At 39.5% G+C, this 25,849-nt stretch overlaps 1 protein-coding gene across 4 annotated transcripts in view; it reads left to right on the top strand.

The window, feature by feature from the left end:
* Positions 1 to 25,849, top strand: part of LOC129722356 (calmodulin-binding transcription activator 1) — a 511,905-nt gene that overhangs the window by 446,763 nt on the left and 39,293 nt on the right. For 3 of the 4 annotated variants that reach the window (XM_055675738.1, XM_055675736.1, XM_055675735.1), the window contains exons 7-10: positions 14,648 to 14,783; positions 14,849 to 15,065; positions 15,122 to 15,414; positions 15,928 to 16,923. In XM_055675738.1, the coding sequence (XP_055531713.1) occupies positions 14,648 to 14,783; positions 14,849 to 15,065; positions 15,122 to 15,414; positions 15,928 to 16,923 (1,642 nt within the window). The remainder of the gene's footprint in view (positions 1 to 14,647; positions 14,784 to 14,848; positions 15,066 to 15,121; positions 15,415 to 15,927; positions 16,924 to 25,849) is intronic. The other variant, XM_055675739.1, reaches the window with a different exon arrangement.

Genomic DNA, 25,849 nt, shown 5'->3' with positions numbered 1-25,849 from the left:
GTTGGTGGTACTTGCTGTCGAGAGTAAGCTAAGCTTGAATTTATTACAATCTCTCATGCAACAACGATTGTAAAAAGAATATTTTGCAGATACACCTTTTCCAAAAAAAAAAAGAACCAGCGAAATTATGTGTTTCGTTCAGCTGACATCTTTATGCTCAAGGTCTGTTGTTTTCATGTGCCGTAATTTACACAAGTTGATAGTCGTTTTTGTTCAGAACCTGACATAATTCAAAAGTATTATCGGCCTACGGGGAAGCGCACCAAAAGTGAAGCCTTTTCTCGAAAACGCAAGATTTATTCCTGTAAATACATATTAATTTAACTTTATCATCCGGTGTCCATATAAAACCAAATAAACCCACGCACAGCGCCGTTACCAGCCTATACCAACCTGTCAGCCTATACCAGTCCCCCTTCCACTGGGTCGTATTTATGATTATTGTGTTGTGTTGTAATTTTAAGCATTCTCGGTTCGCACACTGTAATCTTGCGAAGCGCTATCCGCCAGCAGCTCAAAAAAGCGTATAATTCGTTTATCCCCTTCGTCGCCCGCTTGACCAGGGCTCTACCACCGATACCGTCGCCTTGGGTAAACACGACAGATGCCCTCTCTTCCCTCCTCCCCCTAGGGATATATCCTTGAACTGTAGCAAGGCTGGTAGCAGGGCCACGACACGCCAGTCGGTGTGAAATTTATTACGAGCCTACTTTAAAGCTGACACAAGGCTTATGCACACGCACACCGATAATGATCCTCCCCTACCGCGGAAAACTTCCGTGCCGTCGCGGTGGTGGCACCAGAAAAAAAAACACTTTTTATGAGGGATCATTTGGTGGAAAATCATTCGGCGAAGAATGAAAATAAATAAATACAGGAGAGATAATTTATCTGCCACTTTGGGGAGTACAAATTGAAATCGTGTGTCATCCGTTGGTCGCCATCGTTCCCGGGTACGGCGGATGCTGGCAATGGTAAGGATTAATTTGGCCCCCGGGAGGCTCCGGGGCCGCTGAGTTGGTCAGTTGAAGGAGTCATCTAATTGAGAAGAATTAATTAGGTTAAAAGACGTGTCTTTTAACTGGAGATCATGTGTCTTTGTTTAGGTGAAGGTGGAAGTAATTGTGCGATTTTGGCCTTAATGTCTAACCATGCATTTTTATGTTGAAACCATTCTCGAACATTCATTATACAACATTTGACAAAGATTAGTTTGGTAATTGAAGACAAAATTGCTACGAAATGTTTTCATTTTTTTATCATCGTAATTGAATACGTTATTTTTTATTATGGTTACATTGCATGCAGGCCTTCAATTGACATAGTGGGTAATATTTACATGTATCATAAATAATCCAATTTTACAACGTAAAAGCTGTCATTAATCACGGTTCTGAGAAAAAAAAAACTTTTGAAGCATTGAAGCACGTAATAGGAGGATGATGCATAAAATGTTAGGTTGGGTATTGATTGGGTTCGATTAATATTTAATTGATATTCTTTTTCAAACCACTAGTTTTTTATTAGACCATTGATAAACTTACAACCCGTAGTTGACTGTAACACATTTCGCTATAAGGTAAATTTTATTAAATCGTTCTAAAATATGGCTAAACCTAAGCTATAATTTCACAGAAACCTTTTTCCTGTTATTTTTAATTGTTAATATGTGGCTTAATATATTTCATTACACAGTAGTTCAACATAAGAAACTCAATAAAATTGAAATTTCATGTGAACAAAATTTAGTACTTTTTTTTAATTTGAACAGCTTTTTGAAATAAACAAGTTTCTGTGATGTAGAGGGAGGGAAGAAATCGCCGTGCCGAAGCCATCACTAATTTTTTTTTCTTCGGTTCTGACTCTTTTGTATGATTGTTAACATATTTTTACGTAAGAGCATGTTGATGGGTTCTTGACATTTCATGGATTTCTAGAACATTTGGCTCTAAAAAATAATCGATATCGAAAATTTCATGTGCTTTTATGTAGCGATCGACGAATTGGGAATTTGACGACTTCCCGGAATCCGAAGAAATTTCAGCTTTGAATAGGAATTTCTTTTAGAGTAGATGAAACTTTTGATCCCAATCTCCAATTGATATTCGAATTTTCAAATTTGAAATTTTAGTATTGAAAGTATTATTGTTATATTAATAAAATTATTATGAAAATGTTAAAAATAAGCACGTAGTTTAAATATTTTATTCTTTCCGTTTATGTCATGCCATAAACAGCAATTCGCATATTTCGAATTATCCATTGACTAAACTACCTAACAGTTGTTATTTGAACAGCACGTGCGTTTCACGGTAAGCGGTATCACTAATGATAGCACGAAAACACGTAATCTTTCATGTTGTTCTTACTGATTTACTCTCTTCAATAACACCTGCAAAATAAGGACAATTTTCGATGATACGTGTTAAAATTAAACTTTAGCAGCAAGTTTACCCCCTTTACCCCCCCCCCCCCTGAGTTTGCAACTATTTTCTTCAACATGCACGGTCGTCCACAGTTAGAAGTAAATTTCTCTTCTTAACCCAAAAAAAAAAGAGTTGAACCAAAATGGTTTGCTTTCATGTCGATTTCAACTATGCAGCTGGACCGAGATAAAACTGATAATACGCTTCATGCACAAAAACCCTTGTGAATAAATTTACATAACGATTGGAATTATAGATTTAAACTTTGCAATAGCAAACATTGACGCTCCCCCTTGACCACTTTACCAAAATAAATCAGCACTGATATCTCATAAATATGTCCGACACTCGAAAATGTTAGGATGCAATATTTTGAAGATAAACTATTCAACGGTTTTAATATAATGAAGATTAATATAACTCCCCCTCTCTTTTCTTACCCCTCTGTGATATAGATAATATACCTCGCGTTAAAGTGTCCCTGAATACGATTTTGCACGTTGATCAAGATTAGTGTTTGAAAAACTGCTTGCTACCCCTTCTCCTCGTGCTCGTGAGATCAATACCAATCGATTAGGCGGATTTGAAATCGATAAAGACTGACATCATTCATACATCCCTCCTCCACCTTTATTTCGTCACCGGAATTTCACTGAAATACCGGAAATCAATGTCATAGAATACCAGAGGTTCACATAAATCAAATCACTCTCCCCTTTCCAACCTAATAAAATAGGTTTAATTCAATGTCGTTGAAATACCGAAGCTACTCTAGATTCTACATACCGAATTTAATGATGATCGGTTTAGCAGTTTTAAAATCATTAAAAGTTGACTCATCTCATCTCATCCTCAGCCTTACTACGCAGATGAAATAATGAAAAGTTTCAAGTTTACAGAGTACAGACTGATTCTCTCTTACCCATGCTTATGTGATAAAGCAAAACTAATGCTTTAGGCCCAGAGCCTTCGATCTTTTTTTTTAATGTTAGGGGTTCTGTATTTTTTTATTTCTTGCCTATTTTGCGGCCATACGGCCGTCGTTGTTTCTCCTTCGGAAAACAGGGTGTCTAGTATTCCGGCGAAGGAATATCGGAAAAATTTAATATTCCAGACTAAGCAAAGGAAGGTTGAATAATTGAAATTATGTGACTATACGTGTTTCTGGAAAAGAGGCTACGCACGATGAAGCGGGATTTTTGCATGGGGACTTTTTTTCGAGAAACTTTTGAGACTTACGGCCAAACAAAATTCGGAAAGTCTGTTTCTAGTGGCACTTTGCTGTTTATGTTATGCGATAAACAAGTATTTGAATGTTGTTCTCGAACTGAGCAACACTTTATTAAAATAGCGCGTGCGTTGGACGGTAAGCGGTATCGTTAATGATAGCACGAAAACGCGTCATATTTACGTTGTTCTTTAAACTTACAACTTTGTTACCACTGAACGGATTACAGTCATTGATATAGCCCTGGATAGAGAACAAATTTCTCTATTTTATGAATACAATTTTCAAGACATTTTTCTATAGTAAAGAGGTTAAAGTTCATAGCCAACTTGATTATTGTTCAACGAATCGTGTGTCCGCAATGATGCAATCCAAACACCGCCCTAGCACAGCTGACACTTAAATAGAGAAACGATTTGACTTAATAAACGATTTGTTGTTTTATGTTATACAGTAGGCAATGTCTGAGATTTTTTCGAGGTGCTTATAATGAACACGAACTGAGAATGTGAAATAGACTTAGAAAAATTTTTCCTTGTCCAGATTTGTTGTTGTTGTTCTATTCGTCCGAGTGCACAATGACACGCCCACCGGAAGTATAACTGTTATTAGTCACATAGAAAATTAGCATGCAACAATTTCTTCTCCATTGTTCATTCAATTAAGTCTTTATTGTTCACTGTAGCAAGGATGATTCTTTGAAAACCGGATCGACAAGTAGCAAGCAGACTTGCCGCAGCGCAGCAGGCGATGGTTTCATGTTTGCATGGTTTTTTTTAGCGCATCAAGCGTTGTTTTTTAGCGCATCAAATTATCTATCGAAGTTATTTTTTTTTCTGTCATTTGCCAGAACGATTCTAATAGTGATGAAAACTTTTAAATCTCGTTTTTTTTTGTGTTTATTTCTTGACTGCAGGCGGCATTAGCAACGATTGTAAATGTTTCAATTTCTCCACCATTTTCTCATCTTTATCTGAATGCTGTGTTTGGGTGGCAATGCCGGCATGAAAAAAGTTTCATCATCGAATTTTGAAAACCGACCATGTTCATTTTGTTCATTGGCCCACAAAAAATTATCTGTACAAAATTTCAGCTCAATCGGGCATAATTTAGGCATGCCTCAAAGCGCACAAAGTTGTGATTTTTCGACCCTCGAAAATCTACCAAGGAGGGAGTACATGAAATTGAGAAAAATCGAAACTTTTTTTTCAATGCCAAATGTCTCAAAAATGCATAAAACGTCGAGATCTGGCGTTATCTCGGGAAAAAATTTTATGACCGAAAATCAACCTTCTGGGATTGGGCTACCGAAGGCTTAATATGGAATTTTCCAGAACTGACTTCTAAAATCACTCAAAATTAGTTCCAAACCAGATGTAAATTATTTTTATTTTTATAAGGTGTCTCAAACTTAATTGTCATTAGAATGGTTATTTTATTTTTCACTAGGGTGGTTTTTTTATCTTATTTATCAAACGATTTTTCCGAGTTGTGTATTTGCATTGATCTAGCGGTTTATTTTTATAGCACTCAATCGACTCAATCACAGCTACAAACAAAATTTCAAACTTAGTTCAAACAAGTTCGATAGTTAAAATATAATCGTATTTAGTGAAAAACAATTTTAGTGTCACTTTTCAATCGCTTGAAATAAATGTAGAACTGCATGGTTCAGCATTTGTAAGGTAAGAAAATTTAGCTTTCCTTCAAGAACGTGTTTATGACCTTGAGAACGGTCACTTGTAATTTGTGCTTGGCAGGAGGAGCGAAATTTAATAGCTTCAACTTCGAACCCAGCGCATATGTTTTAATGATTTTCAACCATTTTAGCTCTCCTGATAGCAGCAAATTTAGGGAAGTATGAACTTGGTTGCTCTGCCGCTCGTCCGTAGCCCGCTTGTATCCTTGACGATACGCTTGTGATTGAACGCTTGTGATTGAACAGTTGACGAGAAACTAATGTACTTCTCGCGCGACGTTCGTCTCTATAAAAACAATGCTCAGTGTAGTCCAACACTTTTTTACATTCTTCTTTTTATGGGTATTAAAGACAATCGCACGGGTTTATTTCATCATATTCATTTGTACTCTAACTTTCGTACGATTCGGGTGTATATTTTGAAACCGATTCCAGTTCACTTTCATTTTTCGTATTTCTCGTGATTACTTTCCAACCACGTGGGTGGTAAACGTAGAAGAAGATGCACAACCGGTACTAAGGCTGCTAACGTTACGGCCAGTACCAGTAAATTATGCGGGTTGGTACTTCTCATGATCTCATCTCATCAAATGGATGAACTCATACCTGACGGACCGAGATGTTTGCGTGATAATTGGTTTAGAAGAGACGGAATATCTCATTAATCTCTTCGGTGCAAATTGTTTCCAAAGTTGCAGAAATGTGATCGAGATTATTTTGACCCAGAAAAATTGATTATAGCGGCGTAGTTTCTTCAGCAAAGTTGGTATATTACTTTTTCTCCATTCTATAATAGCTTTAATTTTGTGATTAATCCATCTAAAATTGAGGAACGAATTTTACTTTTTTTCATTTTTGTATGAAAAAATTCACTTTGTAGCACATTCTATTAGAAACAACTTTGTAAAAGACACCATATCTATATTTGCCTATTTAAATGGATTTTTATTAAGTTTTGTTTGAATTACGATTATAAATCTTTTTTTTTTTTTCAAATTAACACTCAATAGTGATTTTCTACCTAATACTCTCCCAGCTGATCTCGAGGTACAATGCTGGCCCAACAAGCCAGTTGTCGAAGGTTCGAGTCTCGGCTCGGGAGAGACTGTTAGTGTCAGTAGGATCGTAGCACTAGCCCCGCGATTGTCCTGTACACTTAACAGTTGGCTGCGAAGTCTGTGTATAATAAACAGAAGGTCGAGTTCCGATACGGAATGCGACACCAAGGGTTTGGTGTTGCTTTTTGAGTGATTTTCTACCATTTTTCAATTTTCTAAAATGTTATTTGTTATAGCAAAACTATCCATTTCACCAAAGAAAGTTTGTTTTTATCTCTTACATTTCTTTCGATTTTCATTGAAATAATATACTTATGTACTAACAGATATCTACAAAATCTGCAAATTACTGCAGACAAAACCATTCCCATGTTGAAGAATAAATAAAACATCATCCATTACAGATATAGGTATTTGTCTCTTGCTGTCTCTAGGTGTAGATAACTGTAAGTCAATTAGTGCTTTATTATAATAAGAATGTTCAACAACGAAACAAACATAGGAGATAAGAATAAACTTTCTTCGATGAACTTGTGTGTTTTATTGTATTTAACAACATTGTAAAGCATTGAAAAATTTTAGAAAATCACTAAAAAAAGTTATGGTAAAAAGAATGATTTTTAAAGAGCATAATAAAGAAAACCACAATAGTGCATTTATATAAGCAGATAGCAGTAAACGAGCAACAACTTTGCCGAACAAATGAGATTTTAAAGTGCAAAAATGAAAAAAAATAAAATTAGTTTCTCACCGTTAGATGGATTAACCATAAAATTTCAACTTCTATGACATGGAAAATAATTGATAAAATAACTTTGCTGAAGGCATTACAGCTCCACAATCAACTTTTTTAAGTAAAAAGTAACTAGTTTAGATTAATACATTATTTAAATAAAAATCGTCAATAACCTAAGAAATATGTGAGATAAAAATAAACTTCCTTTGAAGAAATGGCTTGTTTCGTTATAGCAAACAATTATAGAAAATCACTATGAAAAGTTAAATTGACAAGAATAGATTTTTGGGGTAATCTATAGAAAACTCCACAAAAGCCCATTTGAATAGGTAGATAGAAGTATAGCGCCTTCGACTAAATTGTTTGTTTTAAAATCTGCTACAACTTTGTCGAACAAAGTGGATTTTTTAATTCCAAAGTGAGAAAAGTAAAATTCGTTTCTCACTGTTAAGTGGATTAATCACAAAATTGCAACTTCTAAAGCATGGAGAATAATTGAACGAACAACTCTACTGAAGACACTGTGGCTCTTAAATCAATTTTTGTGCGTCAAAATTAATTTGGATAACGTTTTTGCCACTTTGGAAACAGTGTGCGGTGTTTCACATGGGAGCAATTTAGGTCCCCTACTTTTCACTCTTTTTACGAACGAAGTCACCACTTTACTGCAACCTGGGTGTCGCTTACTTTACGCAGATAATGTGAAAATATCGCAGTAATCAAAGCCTTATTCGACTGTTTGGGACTACAACGTTTGATCAACGTTTAATTGGGTTCGAGGTATGGTGCACGAAGAATTTGTTAACACAAGCTGAATCCAATCATATTTAATTACATGGTACTTGATCATACATTGCAAAGGGTAGCTCACATCTGTGATCTTGGTGTAAGCCTTGGTTGCGCGCTCACCTTTCGTCCACACTTTGATGAAATGATTTTGAGGGCCAACCGTCAGCTGGTATTTTTTTAAGGTAGCTACTGAGTTCCTAGGTCTTTACTGTCCTCGATCGCTCTACTGTTTGCTGGTGCGCTCTATGATGGACACCCCGTCAAGCATACAGACGTAAGGCATACGGACGCGAGGCATAGTTCGCTAGGCATAATGGACGGCTGGCATACGGACACGAGGCATACCCTAGTAACAATGTTGGTTTTATCAAAGTTTTATAGCGCTTGATACAGCCAAAACAGCGCTATAAAACTTTGATAAAACCAGTTTTGTTACTTGGGTATGGACGCGAGGCCGCGTCCATTCGGCCTCGCGTCCGTTATGCCCTGTGGCAGTATGCTCCGTATCCATTATGCCTCACATCCATATGCCTACCGTCCATATGCCTCGTGTCCCGCCCCCGCGCTCTATCTATATTGTTTGATTGTCTAGTGCCCATCTCCAATGAAACAGAACACTAGATTCGAATCGGTCCAGAAAAAATTCTTCGATATACTTCTCCATCCAACTTGCCCTCTTATGAAGTTCAATGTAGCTTAGAGAGCCAATGAGATGTATGAAAAAAAATTGACCTCCGAATATCGTTTAGCGGTAGGGCTCAAAAGTTTCGTCATCTCGAAAATAGTAGGAGGGTGGTATTCAAGACACCACCGCATGACGTTGACTACCGTATTCTTATATTCCATTAAAACAAATAGTAGAGGGAATTGCAACGCTTCTATTACAAAACTTCGAGGCACCAAAAAGTACCAGTTGCCGATTATTCTTGTTTACTGGTTAGTCCGTCCAAAATTCCAGACATTTTAGTATTTTACAGTAGCCATGTACTACTAACAGCCACCAGCATTACGGGTGAAACCGGCACGAGATGACCGGTACTATTTTGTCTTTCCTCCTTTCAGCTGCTAACACCTAGCGTCCGTATGTAACCGGTACGGTTTAGTAATGAAACTGATGGGGTTTGATTGATTAATTTCTTTTGAAGGGACTTTAACCCCAAACGGTCATTCGTCCCTCTGCTTTGCTTGAGGAGAAACAGTCTCTTATATAGCCCAAAAACATACGCTGAATGATGGTGGCTTCTCAAATCTGGCGGTGCCGGTGGCGGTGCCACATGCGCTATACGTACCTCAAAACGGTCAAAGTTTCAACTTTTTGACCGATGAAAATAATCGAAATTGTTTTTATGCCAAATGTCTTAGAAATGCATGAAACATCAAGATCTGGTGTTACCTCGAAACAAATTTAAAAAATCGAGGCTTAGAAAATTTTTAAGCTGGGAGACTTGAAACTTTGACCGCTTTGAGGCACGTGTTCCCAATGTCCGATCGAGCTGAAATTTTGCATGCGGACTTTTTTCGAGAAGACGGTACTTTTAGTCCATACCGCTAAACGATATACGAAAAATCTATTTTCATTGGCACTCTAATGTAGCTACTGGGACTTGAAACGCTTGAGCAGCGACGAACTACAGCTCAAGCCGTTTTCGTTGCTAAAATCTTATCCGGACAAATTGCAAATGATCCTTCACGCACTTGAGAGACCGCAAGGGACTTCCTGTATCTCGAGCCGAGCAGAGTGAACTGTTTAATCTAGTCCGATTATGAACTTTTCGACTTTGGAATTTCGATTGATGCCTTCAAACGACTACTCTTTTGTAGACGATAATCAGTTTTAGGATGTTTAGTGTTATTGTGTATGTAACTTAGATTCAATATATTATTAAGACCATACCTGTGTGAGATAACTTTACAATAAATAATAGTAATAATTGTTTTAACATACTCGTCATCAACTTGACTCCCTCTTAAATGTTCTCAAAATTCTTAGATTTTTCACCATCAGGATCCAAATAATTTAAATATCGGTTAAATGTCAAATTGTTTTATTAGGAAACAGTTTCTTTGATTCCTTTTCTATCCGTTAAATTTAAATAAAATTTTAGTTCCTATTTTCCATTTTGTTTCTACAGTTTTGAAAAGCTTGCTCCTCTGATTCGAATTCTGGCTACTTCACATCCTCATTTATAAGAACATATAATCGAAGATGACGTTGCGTGTCTTGAATTTTAAATTGTCTTCGGACATCGATTTCCAATTCCTCCAGAGCCAGAGAGCCACAAAATATCCATACTCCTTAATTTCATAAAGAAAGTTCACATAAAGCACAAAAAATCCTAACTTTCAAATAAATTAGGACCTCCTGACCTTGCACAAGTTGCTCTTCCTGCCTCACGTTTATAACAATAACCTTTTTATGAGAAATACGTATGTAATTTTGAGTTTTTTATTTAAAACAAATATGGGTCATTTAATACGAAGTGACCACGAAAAAGTACAAACTTGGACACGACCATCACAGATTTTGCTTAAAATTGGGAGAATTATTTATCTACTGTCACTTTGGAAAAATTCCAAATTTGGTGTCGATTGGAATACCCCCCGCTCTGTGGGACCCCCTGTTTATTGCAAAGTCTCAAAGTTCAAAATCTCTTTTTTCTTTTTCTTACCATTCATAGACACAAGATGTCCGAAAAATACTGATAGATGATTTTTGAAGAAAATAAACCAAGGAATCCAGAAAAAATATAAGTTTTGACCTGAATTGTTGCCAGATAAATTATTTTTGTATTTGAAAACTAAATTTACATTTTTCGGCAAATGCAGCCATTTTGATTTGAAATTCGATAATTTCATCGTGTTCCTTGGAAAATTTCACATAAGAAACAACTATCATCCCGAGGTAATGTGAGCCAAACTCGAGATATAGCATTTTCACCAAAATAGTTCTGAATTTCGTAATTAATTTTTCGTAAAAATGTTATGTCTCAAGATTGGCTCATATCACCACGGGGTGGTAAGTGCTTTTAACGTAAAACTAGCTGACCCGACAAACTTCGTCCCGCCCAATTTCGTGTTCAATTTAATAATTTTAAACTTGCCAAATTAATTGATTCCTTGCGATTTGTTTATATCGTTTGAAATGATTGGTTTTATCGGAATGACAACATCCTCGACTTTTGGCTTCTGTACATCACCTCTATTCTGAAAATATCCATATTGAGTGATTTTCGATCATTTTTAGCTGTTTTTCTGATATCAATCTGACTCCGGCAATAACCGTATTGGGCGGTATTTAGTAATTTTGTTGTTTTCCAGAAACTGAAAGTGGTCTTTTTGAATTCAAAATAGTGTCCAGGGTCAATGCTTGTCTTCTATGCATCATCTCTATTACGGAAATATCCATATTAAGTAATCTACGGTCTTTTTCGGCGGTTTTTCTGAAACCGGAAGTCGCCATCTTGGGTATCAAAGTGGCATTTGAGACAATTTCTGGCCCCTGAGCGTCATTCTGGTTTAAGAAACACCCTTATTGGGTGGTATTTGGTCATTTCGGCTGTTTTCCAGAAACCAAATATCTTGCAGTTCATAATGGTGTCTGTGGTAAATTTTTAGCTTCTGATTCTGGAGATACTCATAGTGGGTGGTATTTGGTCATTTTCGGCTGTTTTCCAGAAACCGGAAGTCGCCATCTTGAATTTCAACATAGCATTTGAAGAAAATTTCTAGCCTCTGAGTGTCATTCTGGTTAAAGAAACACCCATATTGGTTCGAATTTGTCATTTTTGGCAGTTTTCCAGACACCGGAAATCGCTATCTTAGAGTTCGAAATTGTGTCTGTGATCGATTTCTAGCTTCTGTGCACCATTACGATTCCGGAAATACCCATATTAGAAACCGGAAGTTCCCAGCTTAAATTTGAAAATAATGTCTGGAGTCGAGTTTTGGCCCCTGTGCGTCGACCCGATCATTGTAGGCTGTTTTCCAGGAATCCTGGTTGAAATATCTGTTTAATTTGTATTGGAGATCTGCCTCCGCTTCCAGAGCACGAAGGAGTATCAAACCACCGTAGAAATTTATGTTTGATTTGTATAAGAGCCCTACCATCCAGAAAATGGAGGGATATTGAACCATTTTGGACATATTTGTAACATCTAAAAACATTCACATACCAAGTTTGGTTGTATTTGCTTGATTGGTTCTCGAGCTGAGCGATATTTGTGTTTCATTTGTACGGGACCCCTCCCTTATAGAAGGGGGAGGGGTGTTGAACCAATATGGACATAATTGTTACCCCTAAAGACATCAATATGCCAAATTTGGTTCCATTTGCTTGGTCAGTTTTCGGATGTCTAGAAATTTGTGTTTCATTTGTATGGAACCCCTCACTTCTAGAAAAAGGAGGGGTCTCGAACTATCTTAGTCACCTCTCTCGGCCTCTGAAATTCCTATATACCAAATTTCACGCCGATCTATTCAGTAGTTTCCAAGCCTCCATGGATCAGACAGACAGAAAAACAGAGCTGCATTTTTTATATGTTTAGACAGTTCAACCGATCACCGTGACGGTAGCCACCTATCAAGCGTACTTCTATTTGTATTAATTTTCGGTGGTAGCTTTTAAAGGATGATTTCAAAATAACTGTCGAGAGTCACCTGTTTTAAATTGCTGTCATATTATTGTTGTTCATTGCGCCTTCTGCGATCTCATTTTTTCGTTGCATGGAAATTATATTTTCGTGAATTTTACCATTTTTCTTTGAATTTTCCTAGTTTTTCCGCCGTAACATTTTGCTTTGAACAAAGACGAACACAACAAAACAAAGCCAGCTCAAATCAGACGCTCCGTTATAAAGTTATGGGCGGTCGCACATATGTAACTTTATTTTATATAGAAGATTTTCCGAGAAATACGATGAAACCATCAAATTTAAAATAAAATTAGCTACATTGGCCGAAAAATGAAAATTTAATTTTAAAATACGAAAATAATCTATCTGGCAACACTTCCGGTCAAAAACAGTTTTTTTTTCTGGATTCCTTGGTTTATTTTCTTTAAAATTCACCTATCACTATTTTTCGGGTGTCTTACGTCTACAAATTATAAAATAAAATAATTACAAAGTTTACAACTTTTTTCGTAAAAATGTTATATCTCGAGATTGGCTCATATTACTTCGGGATGATAAAGGTTTCTTATGTGAAATTTTCCAAAGTCAAATTATCAAATTTAAAATCAAAATGGAATGACCCATATTCTTTTCCGATGTCCTACATTTTTACAAAGCAATTTCGTTCTTGGACGGTTTTTCTTTTCAACGAAAAGTTTTTGACCTACAAAACGTTAAATAAAGTGTATGATAGAATTCATACACTCTTTCAGAAAGTTACTCTTAAGTGAAAAAAAAAATTTCCGTGGAAAATACACTGTTTGCTAAACCAAATTCGCATGCAAATTATTATTCAAATCGGAGCCAAGTTGAAATTGGTTAATAGGTTGTTTAGTATCGATTTCTCATGATTCTGAGAACTTTTATAATTTGAACTGTGTTCTAGGAATTTTTCAGAAATTGAATTAAAAAATAATCAATCGTGGTGAAAACTTTTATTATCGATTATATTTGGTTATCTAGCGTAATATTTCGTCGTTTTATTTTTATTTTTAACTCCAACTAAAACTTTATATACTCAACAACACACTTTTAAATTCATTAACACCAAAATTATGGCACTAATTGTTTCAACCAAAACACTGGAAACAATCCTTTTTACTCTAACAATCCCATTAATACTGCGTAATAAACTATTCCAGCCCAAGATTAACTTCCCCTTGAAATCACACCAAACAATAGCCGCTTATTGCATCCATAAATCCTCGCTAGATATCGTTTTTCGGAAGCGGCTTCTAATAATACACAAAAAACCCCGTTTCTGGCAAGAGCTACATCGCTAATCTTATCGCGTTTATAAATTTGGGCGCCTCTCTCACACGAGTACACGACAACCGCGCACTTCGCCTTGTTCTTAGCAGGGGCGTTGCTGCCGGAGTTGTTGAATAACTTTAAGGCGGAAACAAAATAATTAACTCCGGCCGCCTTCCTAACCTGCTTTGCATGCGTGTCTGCATATGTGCTGAAAGTACTCGCTGCCTTCGGGTGTGGGCATACTTTTAAAATAATAATAATAATATAGTTGTAGAGAAAACTTACTTCATCCCGATTAGGGTATGGTGCAAATTTTCCACAACCGGAAATAAATTATGATACGCGAAATGCGAAGCGTGTGTTGCTGGGTGGGCAAGGTAGTTGGAGGGGTGGCATTCCTTTGCAACTCTCTCACTCTTCCACCCTGCATGTGTAGGTACGGTGCGCTTGTATGAAAGCGGAAGCGGTTGTTCGAGGGTGGCAAAATAATCACCGTATGCTCCCGTGTGCGTATACATTCCGAGGCGACAGAATCGTCTGCACGTGAGAAATTAGCGAATAATTAATTCCCCTTTAAACTGGCCGGCTTACTGCCGGAACAAAACGGGGGGCTTTTCAGGGAAGTTTGCATTTGATATTCTAAACATTTGCATTTGTTAGCTTCTGTCCTTGAACTTAAATGGACTGGAAGGTAATTGAATAATTTCCAGTTTATTTGTACTTTTATATGTGCTTTACCTGTTGCTTATTAACCGTTGCTTTTCTGGTTTTGATTTCTTTCTCATAGACCGAAGAGTGGTTCCATGTTACTGTACTCTCGGAAGAAGGTTCGTTATCGACGCGATGGTTACTGCTGGAAGAAGCGCAAAGATGGTAAAACAACCCGTGAAGATCATATGAAATTGAAGGTGCAAGGAACTGAGGTATGAAAACTGATTTTTTCAAGTAGACGCTTTGCTAACTTTACCTTCTCTCTTCATGGTTGCAGTGCATTTACGGGTGCTACGTTCATTCGGCCATCCTGCCCACGTTCCATAGACGCTGCTACTGGTTGCTGCAGAATCCGGACATTGTTCTGGTACACTACCTTAATGTTCCATACCCGGACGACACCAAGATGGCGGTCATCACGCCGAACCTGGCCCTCTGGGGTGACAAGAAGGAGTGGACCAAGGAGGAGTTGGTCAGCCAGCTGAAGCCAATGTGTAAGTGATCGCCGTTGGGGGGTGGATGTTTTAGCATGCTTTCACTGATTGCGCAGTTTTCCCGGCAGTTTTTAGCGAGGATGAACCGGACGCGACGAACGAGATCGAAATTTCGACGGCCGAAACAGTCGAAGCGATCGTCAGCCAGCTGATGGAGAAACAACGGATGGCTCGACAGTCGGCGCTGGTAAAGCAGCTCGAGTGCGGCTGCCCGGATGCGAACTGTGTTGATGGAAAGAGCTGCTCGCACCCGATGAGGCGGATTAGTGCGGCCAAAAGTGATATGGGCAAGCGGGGTGAAAGCGGTCACCTGGGCGGAACCGCGCCGAATGTGCTGATTGGATCGAGGGTAAGTGGAAGTGAAGTGATTGGGAAGCTTTATTATAGAGATTCTTAACAACTTCACAACTTGAAGGAACAGAATAATATTTTAGTAGACAAGATTTATTGGGCAAATATTCATGCTACCTCACTTGAAAGCGTTCAATTTTAAATTAATTACTTGGCTTGAACGTTTCTTGAATTGTCAGTTTTCAACAAATGTAAATTTCTGCTGTACTACGCTTAATGCAGACAAATAAGCGAAAATTAATTAATTTATAGCTGAAAATGACGGATGTGGTTACTGTATGTACCGAAACAAAAAAAAGGATATCAATTTCAATAAATCCCATCAATAGTTCCAAATGGCAACACCTGGGATTATAGAGCATTCCTGGCTATCGTCCCGATAAATCGGACAAATAATTCAATAATCACCATCAGTCGTCCTCAATTTAGCACCCCTGAATAGCCATAAGATAAATCCTTTCGCCTCACGTTAACCACACAATCTCAATTAACTTTCCATTGCATTTACCAGATGTACCCCCGCTGGATCGACAGCCGGAAAGCCCGAGAGCAACAGCAGCAGCAGCATCAGCAAACCCATAACAGCCTCCTGGATGCGAGCCGGTCCGTCACTCCGAAGGACGCACCGATACATTTCCAAGTCATTCCTACCTCTCAGCAACCGAACCACTCCAACAATCCAAATTCAATTAGAGCAATTGCCGGCAATCATCATCACCATCAGCAGCAGCAGCAGCAGCTTCAGAACCCTTCGACTGTAGTGGTCAGCAGTAGTAGTAATTTAACTCTTACCCAGCATCTCAACTCTTTGAACACCAGTAATAGCAATAACAATAATTCACAATTAACAAGTGTCAGTAGTCATATTACAAACGGACTATCCAATGCTCATTTGGCAGCGGCTGCCGCTCAGCATCACCAACAACAGCAGCAGCAGCAGCAGCATCGAAGTCATATGATCATCACCAGCAATAATTCGTCCTCGGCCTCGTCGGCAGCTGGCAATTCGTCCGCTCCCAACGCCGGAGCCAACAATCAATTAACCGCGACTGGTCCTAATAATGGCAACAACGGTAGCAACCGTGGCAGCTCTGACCCTAGCATAAATCTTTCGACTAATGGCGAAAGCCATATATCAATGCACGGCGGTCAACATCAGCAGCAGCAATCATCGGGATCCACGCGAAGGACGATAGCGTCCGGCGGTGGTAACGGTTCAGCGGACAACGTCAATCAGAGGACGTCATCTCAACACCGGCAACAGCAGCAGCAGGATGGGTCCGCGGGCGATGGATTGATAAACAACGGAAGCAACAACAACAACAGCAGCAGTAGTAGTAGTAGCGGCAGCAGTAACAACAATAACAACAGCAATAGCAGTGGTGTTGGTGGTCGCCATCATAATCATATTACGGTTGATAATTGTGCGGTCAGTAGTGCGTCAATGGTTAATGGATCGAACAGCGGCACGGGTGCCACGCCGTCGTTGGTTTTGAGCTTGTCACAGGTGAGTTGCGTTCTGTGGGGTGACCGGGAAACAGGGAGACATGGGAGGGTGTAATAATGTAACACGCAATGATGAACATTTAGGCGATGCAATAATATTTTTTTTCTTTGACCGAATCTTGAATGCTGGGTTAAAAATTGTCCTGTAAACTAGTCTTGTTGTTGTATTTTTTGAAAGCATTTATTTCGTAGTTATAAACCACATCTTTTCTTTTTTCACGTTTCCAACTAGTTCTAAAATTTTGGTATGGGATTTCTACATGTCCTTTTATTCGATTTGGTAATCACGACCATCAATGCATTTGTTAATTATGATTGTTTTACGCAATTCGTACATATTTTTCGTATTTAAACTGTAAACTACGTATTTTTCGTGTTAAAACTCTTATTTTAAGCAACATTATTATATTTCATCGTTATTCTTTATTTTTTGTTATACTTGTGCGCATTTATCAAGATGGCTTGACAAAATATTTTTTTTTAATTCTTTTATCACCAATATTTAGTGGTTAATTTGTGAGTTCGAAATCCAATTTGTGGTAATTTGTGGTTGTGTGGTTCTCGAAAAATTTTCAAAAAACTGAATCAAGCCATCTTGAAACATGATTTTGCTTCAAATGAATCGGACAACGATGATATATACATCAATTGAAAGCTTTTAATTTGTGGTCCATGAAAATGTAATTTTAAGGTCTTAACTACTAGTGTTTGTAAAGAAATTTGTGTTTTATTATTCACGTAGTTCTACGTTTGTTTACTTGTTGTTGACGCTGCTGGCCAATAGCGGCGTTGGCTGTTTGCGGTGTTTGTCACTGCTATACTGAACGTGCGTGTGGGGAATATGGTAAATATCGAGATTTGGGGAACTAAGCCAACACACTTGTTATTTCAGGTAGCCAACCAGGCGCAAAATGAATGTGTGTAAATTTGTTGGTAAAAAGGATACCGGTAACGAAAATGTACTTTCAAAGGAAAGCAATCCAAATTCGACGGATTATTTTTCAGAACCAGCAGCAGAGCCGGATTTGCGATTGGGGGGGGTCCGGGGTCCAGTCTTGTGTGGGGGCCCCAGAATAAACTTTATCCATCTTTGAAAACCTAACAAAAGTTTGTCAGAAATTTTCAGAACATCTTTTTATAATGTGTCTTCGCTGAAAAATTATCAATTATAAAATCAACGCTCAACTCGCAAATTCACAATGCCATATTTGACAGCCTTGGTTTTTTCATACGCTAAATATTTTTAATTAGTTTCATCTTCGAAAAAAGACGGCTCCCCCAGTTGCGTTCGAAACCATTAGACTTAAATTAATACGCAATACAATTTTAGTTTAGCATGTATTTCGTAAGTTTGCTATTCAAATTTAAATTCTTCAAATGTAATTCAAAGGAAATATTCACTAGACTCTGAAACTACTTATAGAAAGCGGATTTTATTATTGGGGGTCAGACTTTCAAAATCCATTATTAATTGAGACAAGATTATTTTTTCTTGATTTGTGGTGGTCTCAAAATGTGGGACCCTTCTTAAATACGGCCCTGCGTCTGCAGGTCTGTAGAACCTGCACACGGACTCTGAAAATCTGCATTATGCAAAGCACATCTGGTATCCCTGATTCGGACAAGTAAGCAACAGCAATGCATTAAAATAAACTTGTGGGTTATTTTCTTTCTCTGCTTTACCTCCCATGCGCGCTGGTTTGATTCAATTGGTGTATTAAAATGTGTCATTCCAAGAGAATCCGAGGTGAACTCTTATGGAGGTAGTTGTGATATTGGCGCTCGCGAAAAATATCACTGAAGGAAAGTTCAAATTTTCTTACTGAAAATCGAAATTTGAATCTCATTTTCGATAGAGAAAAAACCTTTCTCGATTTGTGGGGGCCCCTAAAATGTTGGGTGACCCCCCCCCTCCCTTAAATCCGGCACTGAGTAAAGCAGTGAAAAACACCGCAAACAGCCAACGCTACAAGCGACCAGCAGCGTCAACAACAAATAAACAAACGTAGAACTATGTGAAAAATAAAACACAAATTTACGTACAAACACTAGTAATTATTACCTTAAAATTACATTTTCGTGAATCACAAATTAAGAGCTTTCGATTGAGGAATATATCATCGTTGTCCGATTCATTTGAAGCAAAATCATGTTTCAAGATGGCTTGACTCAGTATTTTGAAAATTTTTCGAGAACCACACAACCACAAATTACCACAAATTGGATTTCGAACTCACAAATTAACCACTAAATATTGGTGATAAAAAAATTAAAGAAAATTATTTTGTCAAGCCATCTTGATATATGCTACTTGTGCCATTATTTTTCATAATATTCATAATATTTTTTTTTGTTATCAATCACATTCTGTTCGATTCCGTCACTATTCATTAATTCTTGTTGCTTTTTTAAATAGCCTTTTTTTTAATCCTTTACATATCATTGTACTTTGTTTTCATTTATCATCTACGTTTATCATCTCTACTTATCACAGTGACATGTTTCGTTATACTCTGAAATGGATTGTATACATCATAGGCATTATTTTTATTTGCAAAATAAAATTAAGCTGAAATTCAACAATTTAGCAAAATTCAACTGATCACGAACCAGCCCACTGGTTTACTTTTTTATAAGAGCATGCAAAAAATCAATCTCTCTTTTTGGAAGCTAGGAGCTATGCAACACAAAAACTTGCTCTCCTTCTTGTTGCTACAACTCGAACAATCAAATTTATTTTGTGTTGGCAGACTTGAAAATTCAGATAATCAGAACGAAACTCAATGATGCAGCTGTGAAATTGACAGAAACAAGCGTGATATATGGATAACATGGTGGGTGAGGTGAGACTTTCAATTTAGGCGTTGTTGTGTAGGTTTTAACGACATTGTCAGAATAAGACCGAGCATTTTTTTTTTTCTTCACATAACATTTATTTGACACGGCACAAATACAATTTAATGTTTAACGGCGCCTATTATATCTGATGACTTAAAAACTAAAGCAAATTTTTTATCCTCGCTGCCGACTACGAGCTGAAATTAAGTCTAACTTAAAACTAGCATGGGATTTCCAATCAGTGTTTTGTTGTTCAATGGTCGTCTGATAATCGTCGAATGGCATGTATGGATTCGTTCTGCTGAGCCACGATGTCGTGAGTTGGGACAGAGGCTCGTAGTCCTTGGGTCCTGGTTCTATTGTGCGGGGTCTGGTTGCTGGTTTTGTGCTTAAGGTTCAAACGTGTTCTTGTCGTTTTGTTGGGTGTAGACGGAGGGGAACGGGACTAGACTGGGGCATGGATGGATTTCAGGAAAACGTATATAAGGGACATGTAGGATAGGTCACGGCTCGCCAAGACATCACGAACAGGAACAGCCGGCTGTCTACCCTCGGCCTGCAGGGAAGCTATCAATTTAGACCTGGCGTCACGGTGTACAGGGCATGACCAAACCACATGCTCTATGTCGTGATAACCTTCACCACAGGCACAGATACCACTTTCCCCGAGCCCAACACGACGGAGATGCGCGTCAAATCTATAGTGATTGGACATAAGCCGGGACATCACGCAAATGAAATCCCGACCTACATCCAACCCCTTGAACCACGGGTTCGTCGATACTTTGGGGATTATGGAATGTAACCACCTTCCCAATTCCCCTCTGGTCCAAGCATTTTGCCAACTGATGATCGTATTCTGACGTACAAGTGCGAAAAATTCATTAAAGGCAATTGGTCTTTCATAAAAATCACCGTTTGTTGCGCCCACCTTAGCCAAAGAGTCCGCTTTCTCATTACCCGGTATCGAGCAGTGAGAAGGGACCCACGCTAAGGTAATCTGAGTAGATTTTTCGGATAAAGCACTCAGATGTTCCCGTATTTTCCCCAGGAAATACGGAGAGTGCTTAACATCTTTCATCGATCGGAGAGCCTCAATGGAACTGAGACTGTCCGTAAAGATGAAATAATGGTCCGTGGGCATTTTTTCGATAATCCCTAGGGTGTACTGAATTGCAGCTAATTCTGCGACGTAAACAGAAGCAGGATTATCGAGCTTATGGGAGACGGTTAAATTGTTATTGAAGATACCGAAGCCAGTGGACCCATCAAGAAGTGATCCGTCAGTGTAGTACATATTGTCGCAGTTGATGTTTCGATATTTATTGGAAAAAATTTTAGGGATCTGCTGCACGCGTAAATGATCCGGGATTCCACGAGTTTCTTCTATCATGGATGTATCGAAAAACACAGTAGAATCAGAAGTATTTGATAAGTCGACACGATTTGGAATATTCGAAGAAGGGTTAATATTTTGGGACATGTGATTGAAATACAATGTCATAAAACGGGTTTGAGAATTAAGTTCGATTAACCTTTCAAAATTTTCAATCACGGGACGGTTCAAGACCTCACATTTGATTAGAATACGAGAAGACAGGCTCCAGAAGCGGTTTTTCAAAGGTAGTACTCCAGCTAAAACCTCCAAACTCATCGTATGGGTCGACTGCATGCAACCTAAGGCGATACGCAAACAACGATATTGTATTCGCTCCAGTTTGATCAAATGTGTGTTTGCTGCGGAGCGGAAGCAGAAACACCCGTATTCAATAACAGACAATATCGTTGTTTGGTAAAGCCTTATAAGGTCTCCTGGATGGGCTCCCCACCATTGTCCGGTTATTGTACGAAGAAAATTCACTCTTTGTTGACATTTTTTCATCAGATACCTCACGTGACAACCCCAGGTGCCTTTAGAGTCGAACCAGACACCAAGATATTTGTGTACCAAAACCTGAGAAATCGTTTTACCCATTAATTGTGTTTGAAGCTGAGCAGGTTCATGCTTCCTAGAAAAAACTACTATCTCAGTCTTCTCCGGAGAGAATTCGATACCTAGCTGTAAAGCCCAAGCAGACAAATTGTCCAAGGTATCTTGCAATGGTCCTTGCAAATCGGCAGCTTTGGCTCCTGTAACAGAGATTACACTGTCGTCTGCAAGTTGTCTTATCGTGCATGAATTTGCCAGACATTCGTCGATGTCATTTACATAAAAGTTGTAAAGAAGGGGGCTTAAACATGAGCCCTGGGGAAGACCCATGTAGCTAATGCGAAAAGTTGCCAAATCGCCATGCGTAAAATGCATGTGCTTTTCGGACAACAAATTGTGCAAAAAATTGTTCAAAATTGGAGAAAATCCTTGTCGGTGAAGTTTACCCGAAAGAATGTCAATAGAAACGGAATCAAAAGCCCCCTTAATGTCCAAGAACGCAGACGCCATTTGTTCTTTACGAGCATACGCCAGCTGAATATCTGTTGAAAGCAACGCAAGACAATCATTCGTCCCTTTGGCACGGCGGAAGCCAAATTGAGTTTCTGATAGTAGACCATTTGATTCGACCCAGTGGTCTAAACGACGGAGTATCATTTTTTCCATCAATTTCCGGATACAGGATAGCATTGCAATCGGCCTATAAGAGTTGTGATTAGAAGCTGGTTTCCCTGGTTTTTGGATGGCGATCACCTTCACTTGCCTCCAATCCTGCGGTACAATGTTTTGCTCCAGGAACTTATTGAACAAGTTCAACAAGCGCCTCTTGGCATTGCCGGGTAGATTCTTCAACAAGTTGAATTTGATTCTATCTAATCCAGGCGCGTTATTGTTACAGGACAGGAGGGCAACTGAAAATTCTGCCATCGTAAAAGGTGATTCTATCGCGTCGTGGCCCGGAGACGCATCGCGAACAATGTTTTGCTCAGGAACAGAGTCCGGACATACTTTCCTGGCAAAATCAAATATCCACCTACTTGAAGACTCCTCGCTTTCGTTGACCGTTACGCGATTCCGCATTCTCCGGGCTGTGTTCCAAAGAGTGCTCATCGATGTCTCCCTCGACGTCTCGTTCACGAACCGACGCCAATATCCACGTTTCTTTGCTTTAGCCAAGCTTTTAAGCTTGGTATCAAGCTCCGAATACCGTAAATAGTCGCCAGGTATACCTCCCGTCTGGTAGGCCTTAAACGCGTCGGATCTTTGCGTGTAGACATCGGAGCACTCTTGGTCCCACCACGGAGTGGGAGGCCGTTCTTTGATCGTTACGCCGGGATATTTCTTCGTTTGGGCTTGCAACGCGGCGTCGAGAATCAAGCCCGCGAGGAGGTTGTATTCTTCAAGTGGTGAATGATGTTGAATCGACTCGACCGCTTTTGAAATCATTTCCTCGTATAACTTCCAATCGACATTTCGTGTGAGGTCATACGGAATGTCAACTGGTCGCATGCGAGTTGACCCGTTAGTAATTGAAATAAGAATAGGCAGATGGTCGCTACCGTGAGGATCGAGGATTACCTTCCATGTGCAATCCAACCGTAGCGACGTCGAACATAAGGATAGATCCAAAGCGCTTGGGCGCGCTGGAGGTTTCGGGATACGTGTCATTTCACCGTTGTTTAAAATAGTCATGTCGAGGTCATCGCAAAGGTTATAGATTAAAGAGGAGCGGTTATCATTGTATGGGGAACCCCAAGCCACGCCATGAGAGTTGAAGACTCCCAAAATCAAACGTGGCGAGGGAAGAAGTTCTATTAAATCAAAGAGCAGCCGTTGCCCAACCTGTGCTCTGGGGGGAATATATATTGAGGCAATACAAAGCTCTTTACCTTGTATTGTCATTTGACATGCGACAACTTCGATGCCTGGAATCGAGGGGAGGTTAATACGATAGAAAGAATAGCACTTTTTAATCCCTAAAAGTACTCCTCCATATGGGGTGTCTCGATCAAGGCGAATAATATTAAAATCATGGAAGTTGAGATCAATATTTGAAGTAAGCCAAGTTTCACAAAGGGAAAATGCATCGCATTTGTTTTTATTTATCAAAACTTTAAACGAATCAATTTTTGGTAAAATACTTCTACAATTCCACTGTAAGACAGAGATAGAATCCTTCATATACGCAGTTGAATTAGGCATCGAAGGATACAATCGCTGCAAGGAGAGGCCATTGGGCAGTCAACTGCTTCAAAAATGATCTAAATGTTGGGAGGAATGCTGTAAGAAAAATTTTAATTGGATCGGGTACATTGAAAGTTTCAAAAATCCAGTCCACAATGTCAGAAAATTTCACTAATCCAGAGTTTGTTTCATCAACTGGGAGTGTAAGAGGAGCAACTGGGGTTTTAGATGTTCCTGGCAGTGCTGGGAACTCCTTCTGGGACTTTAAATTTGCAAGCCCAGGAGGAGTTTGCTTCGGTTTTTCCGCAGCACTGTTTGGTTTGTTTGTAACTTTCATTTCACTTTGAGAAATCTTAGGACCTTTTCTGGGAAGTTTAGGAGAGGAAATATTTTTCCTCTTTCTAGACTCCCCAGGATTGGCGTAAGACGCTCCCGCTGGTGAATCGTCAGAATCGGTTTCATCAGAGGACAACAGATCGAAGGGGTTCGAAGTAACGGGAGAAGTGGTAACGGTCTTCTTCAGCATGTCAGCGTAGGAACGCTTTGAACGCTCTTTGAGAGACCGTTTTATTTTATCCCTGCGCTGCATGTACACCGCACATGTCGAGAGCTCATGCAGATTTTCTCCGCAGTGAATACACTTTTCAGCGTTAACACTGCAAGAATCTTCCGCATGAGACTCCCCACACTTGCCACAACGTGCCTTATTGCAGCAGTAGGCGGCTGTATGGCCTAACTGCTTGCAATTCAGGCAGTTCATGACGCGGGGCACGTAGAGCCTCACAGGGAGACGAACCCGGTGGATCGAGACGTGGCTTGGTAGTGCAGACCCGGCGAACGTAACTCGAAACGAGTCTGACGGAGTGTATACTGTTTTGCAACCGATGATCGATGCTGACCGCAATTGCTTGCAGTCGAGCACCTTTACTTCGGGACACGTTTTGTTCTTAAAGCACCCTTTGGCACTTTGCAGTATACACTCGACGGACAGACTCGAATCGGTTATGACACCGTCGATCTCCACGTCTCGTGCGGGTATGTAAACGCGATACTCGCGTGTGAAGAGCTCAGAGCAAGCTATATCGTTGGCCTCTTTCAGGTTACCGACCACGACACGGAGCTTGTTAGGCCGGACCTTGGAAATTTCGGTCACGCCCTTGTACTCCTTCGTCAGGTCTTTAGAAATCTGCAAGAGGTTCAACTTTTTCGATTTCGGTCCTGCCTTTGGCCGAAAATAAACAGTATAGCTGCCCTGGGCTCCGTCTGGGTAAAGCCTGGGGCGAGGGGGGACTGAAGAATGAACAGGGGAGGGGGTAACAGAAGGGTCAGGGTCAGAGGGGTTCGGGGATGGTGGCGCGGGAGGCGAGGGATCTACATCCATTGCGCTAAGTCTAGCGCACTAGCGCTGACAAGAACACGTACCTTTTTATTTCTCCCTTCCAGTAAGGTTGGTTGTCCGATCGTTCGAAGTAGCAGCCGTTACAGCCAGCAGCACCAATACAGCGACACCAAACAGCCACCAGCAGCGAGCCAGGTGTGAGATCACTCCACACAGCGATACAACTCGCTGACACTGATGGCTTCTTCTTTTTCCTCGTTTGTGTCTCGTCCACTGCTGTAGCACAATCCAGCCAGCAGCCAAATCGGTTTGCGCACCAGCTGGCAGTCACGATGCGAAACAGTTGCACAAAGGCACGACCTTGAACCCGGATTTATTTCACTCGACCAGGCAAACAATGCCAACACTTGTTCACACGTCTTTTGTTTTATACTCTATCGGACCGATCACCAAACACGTCCAGTACTGATGCGTGTTCGGCACAGAATGAAGACCGAGCATTGTCATGCAATAGAATCACTTTTTCGTAACTCTGCTCATATTGAGACCGTTTTTCCCAGTTGTGTTCTATCATTCCTCAATGATGGATTCGTTCGGGTCCAACAGTTAGCTTATAATAAGTACCACTGCCCCCCT

The sequence above is a fragment of the Wyeomyia smithii genome, chromosome 2 (assembly GCF_029784165.1).
Source record: "Wyeomyia smithii strain HCP4-BCI-WySm-NY-G18 chromosome 2, ASM2978416v1, whole genome shotgun sequence".
Lineage (NCBI taxonomy): Eukaryota > Metazoa > Arthropoda > Insecta > Diptera > Culicidae > Wyeomyia > Wyeomyia smithii.
This window is presented reverse-complemented; position numbering and strand designations above follow the sequence as displayed.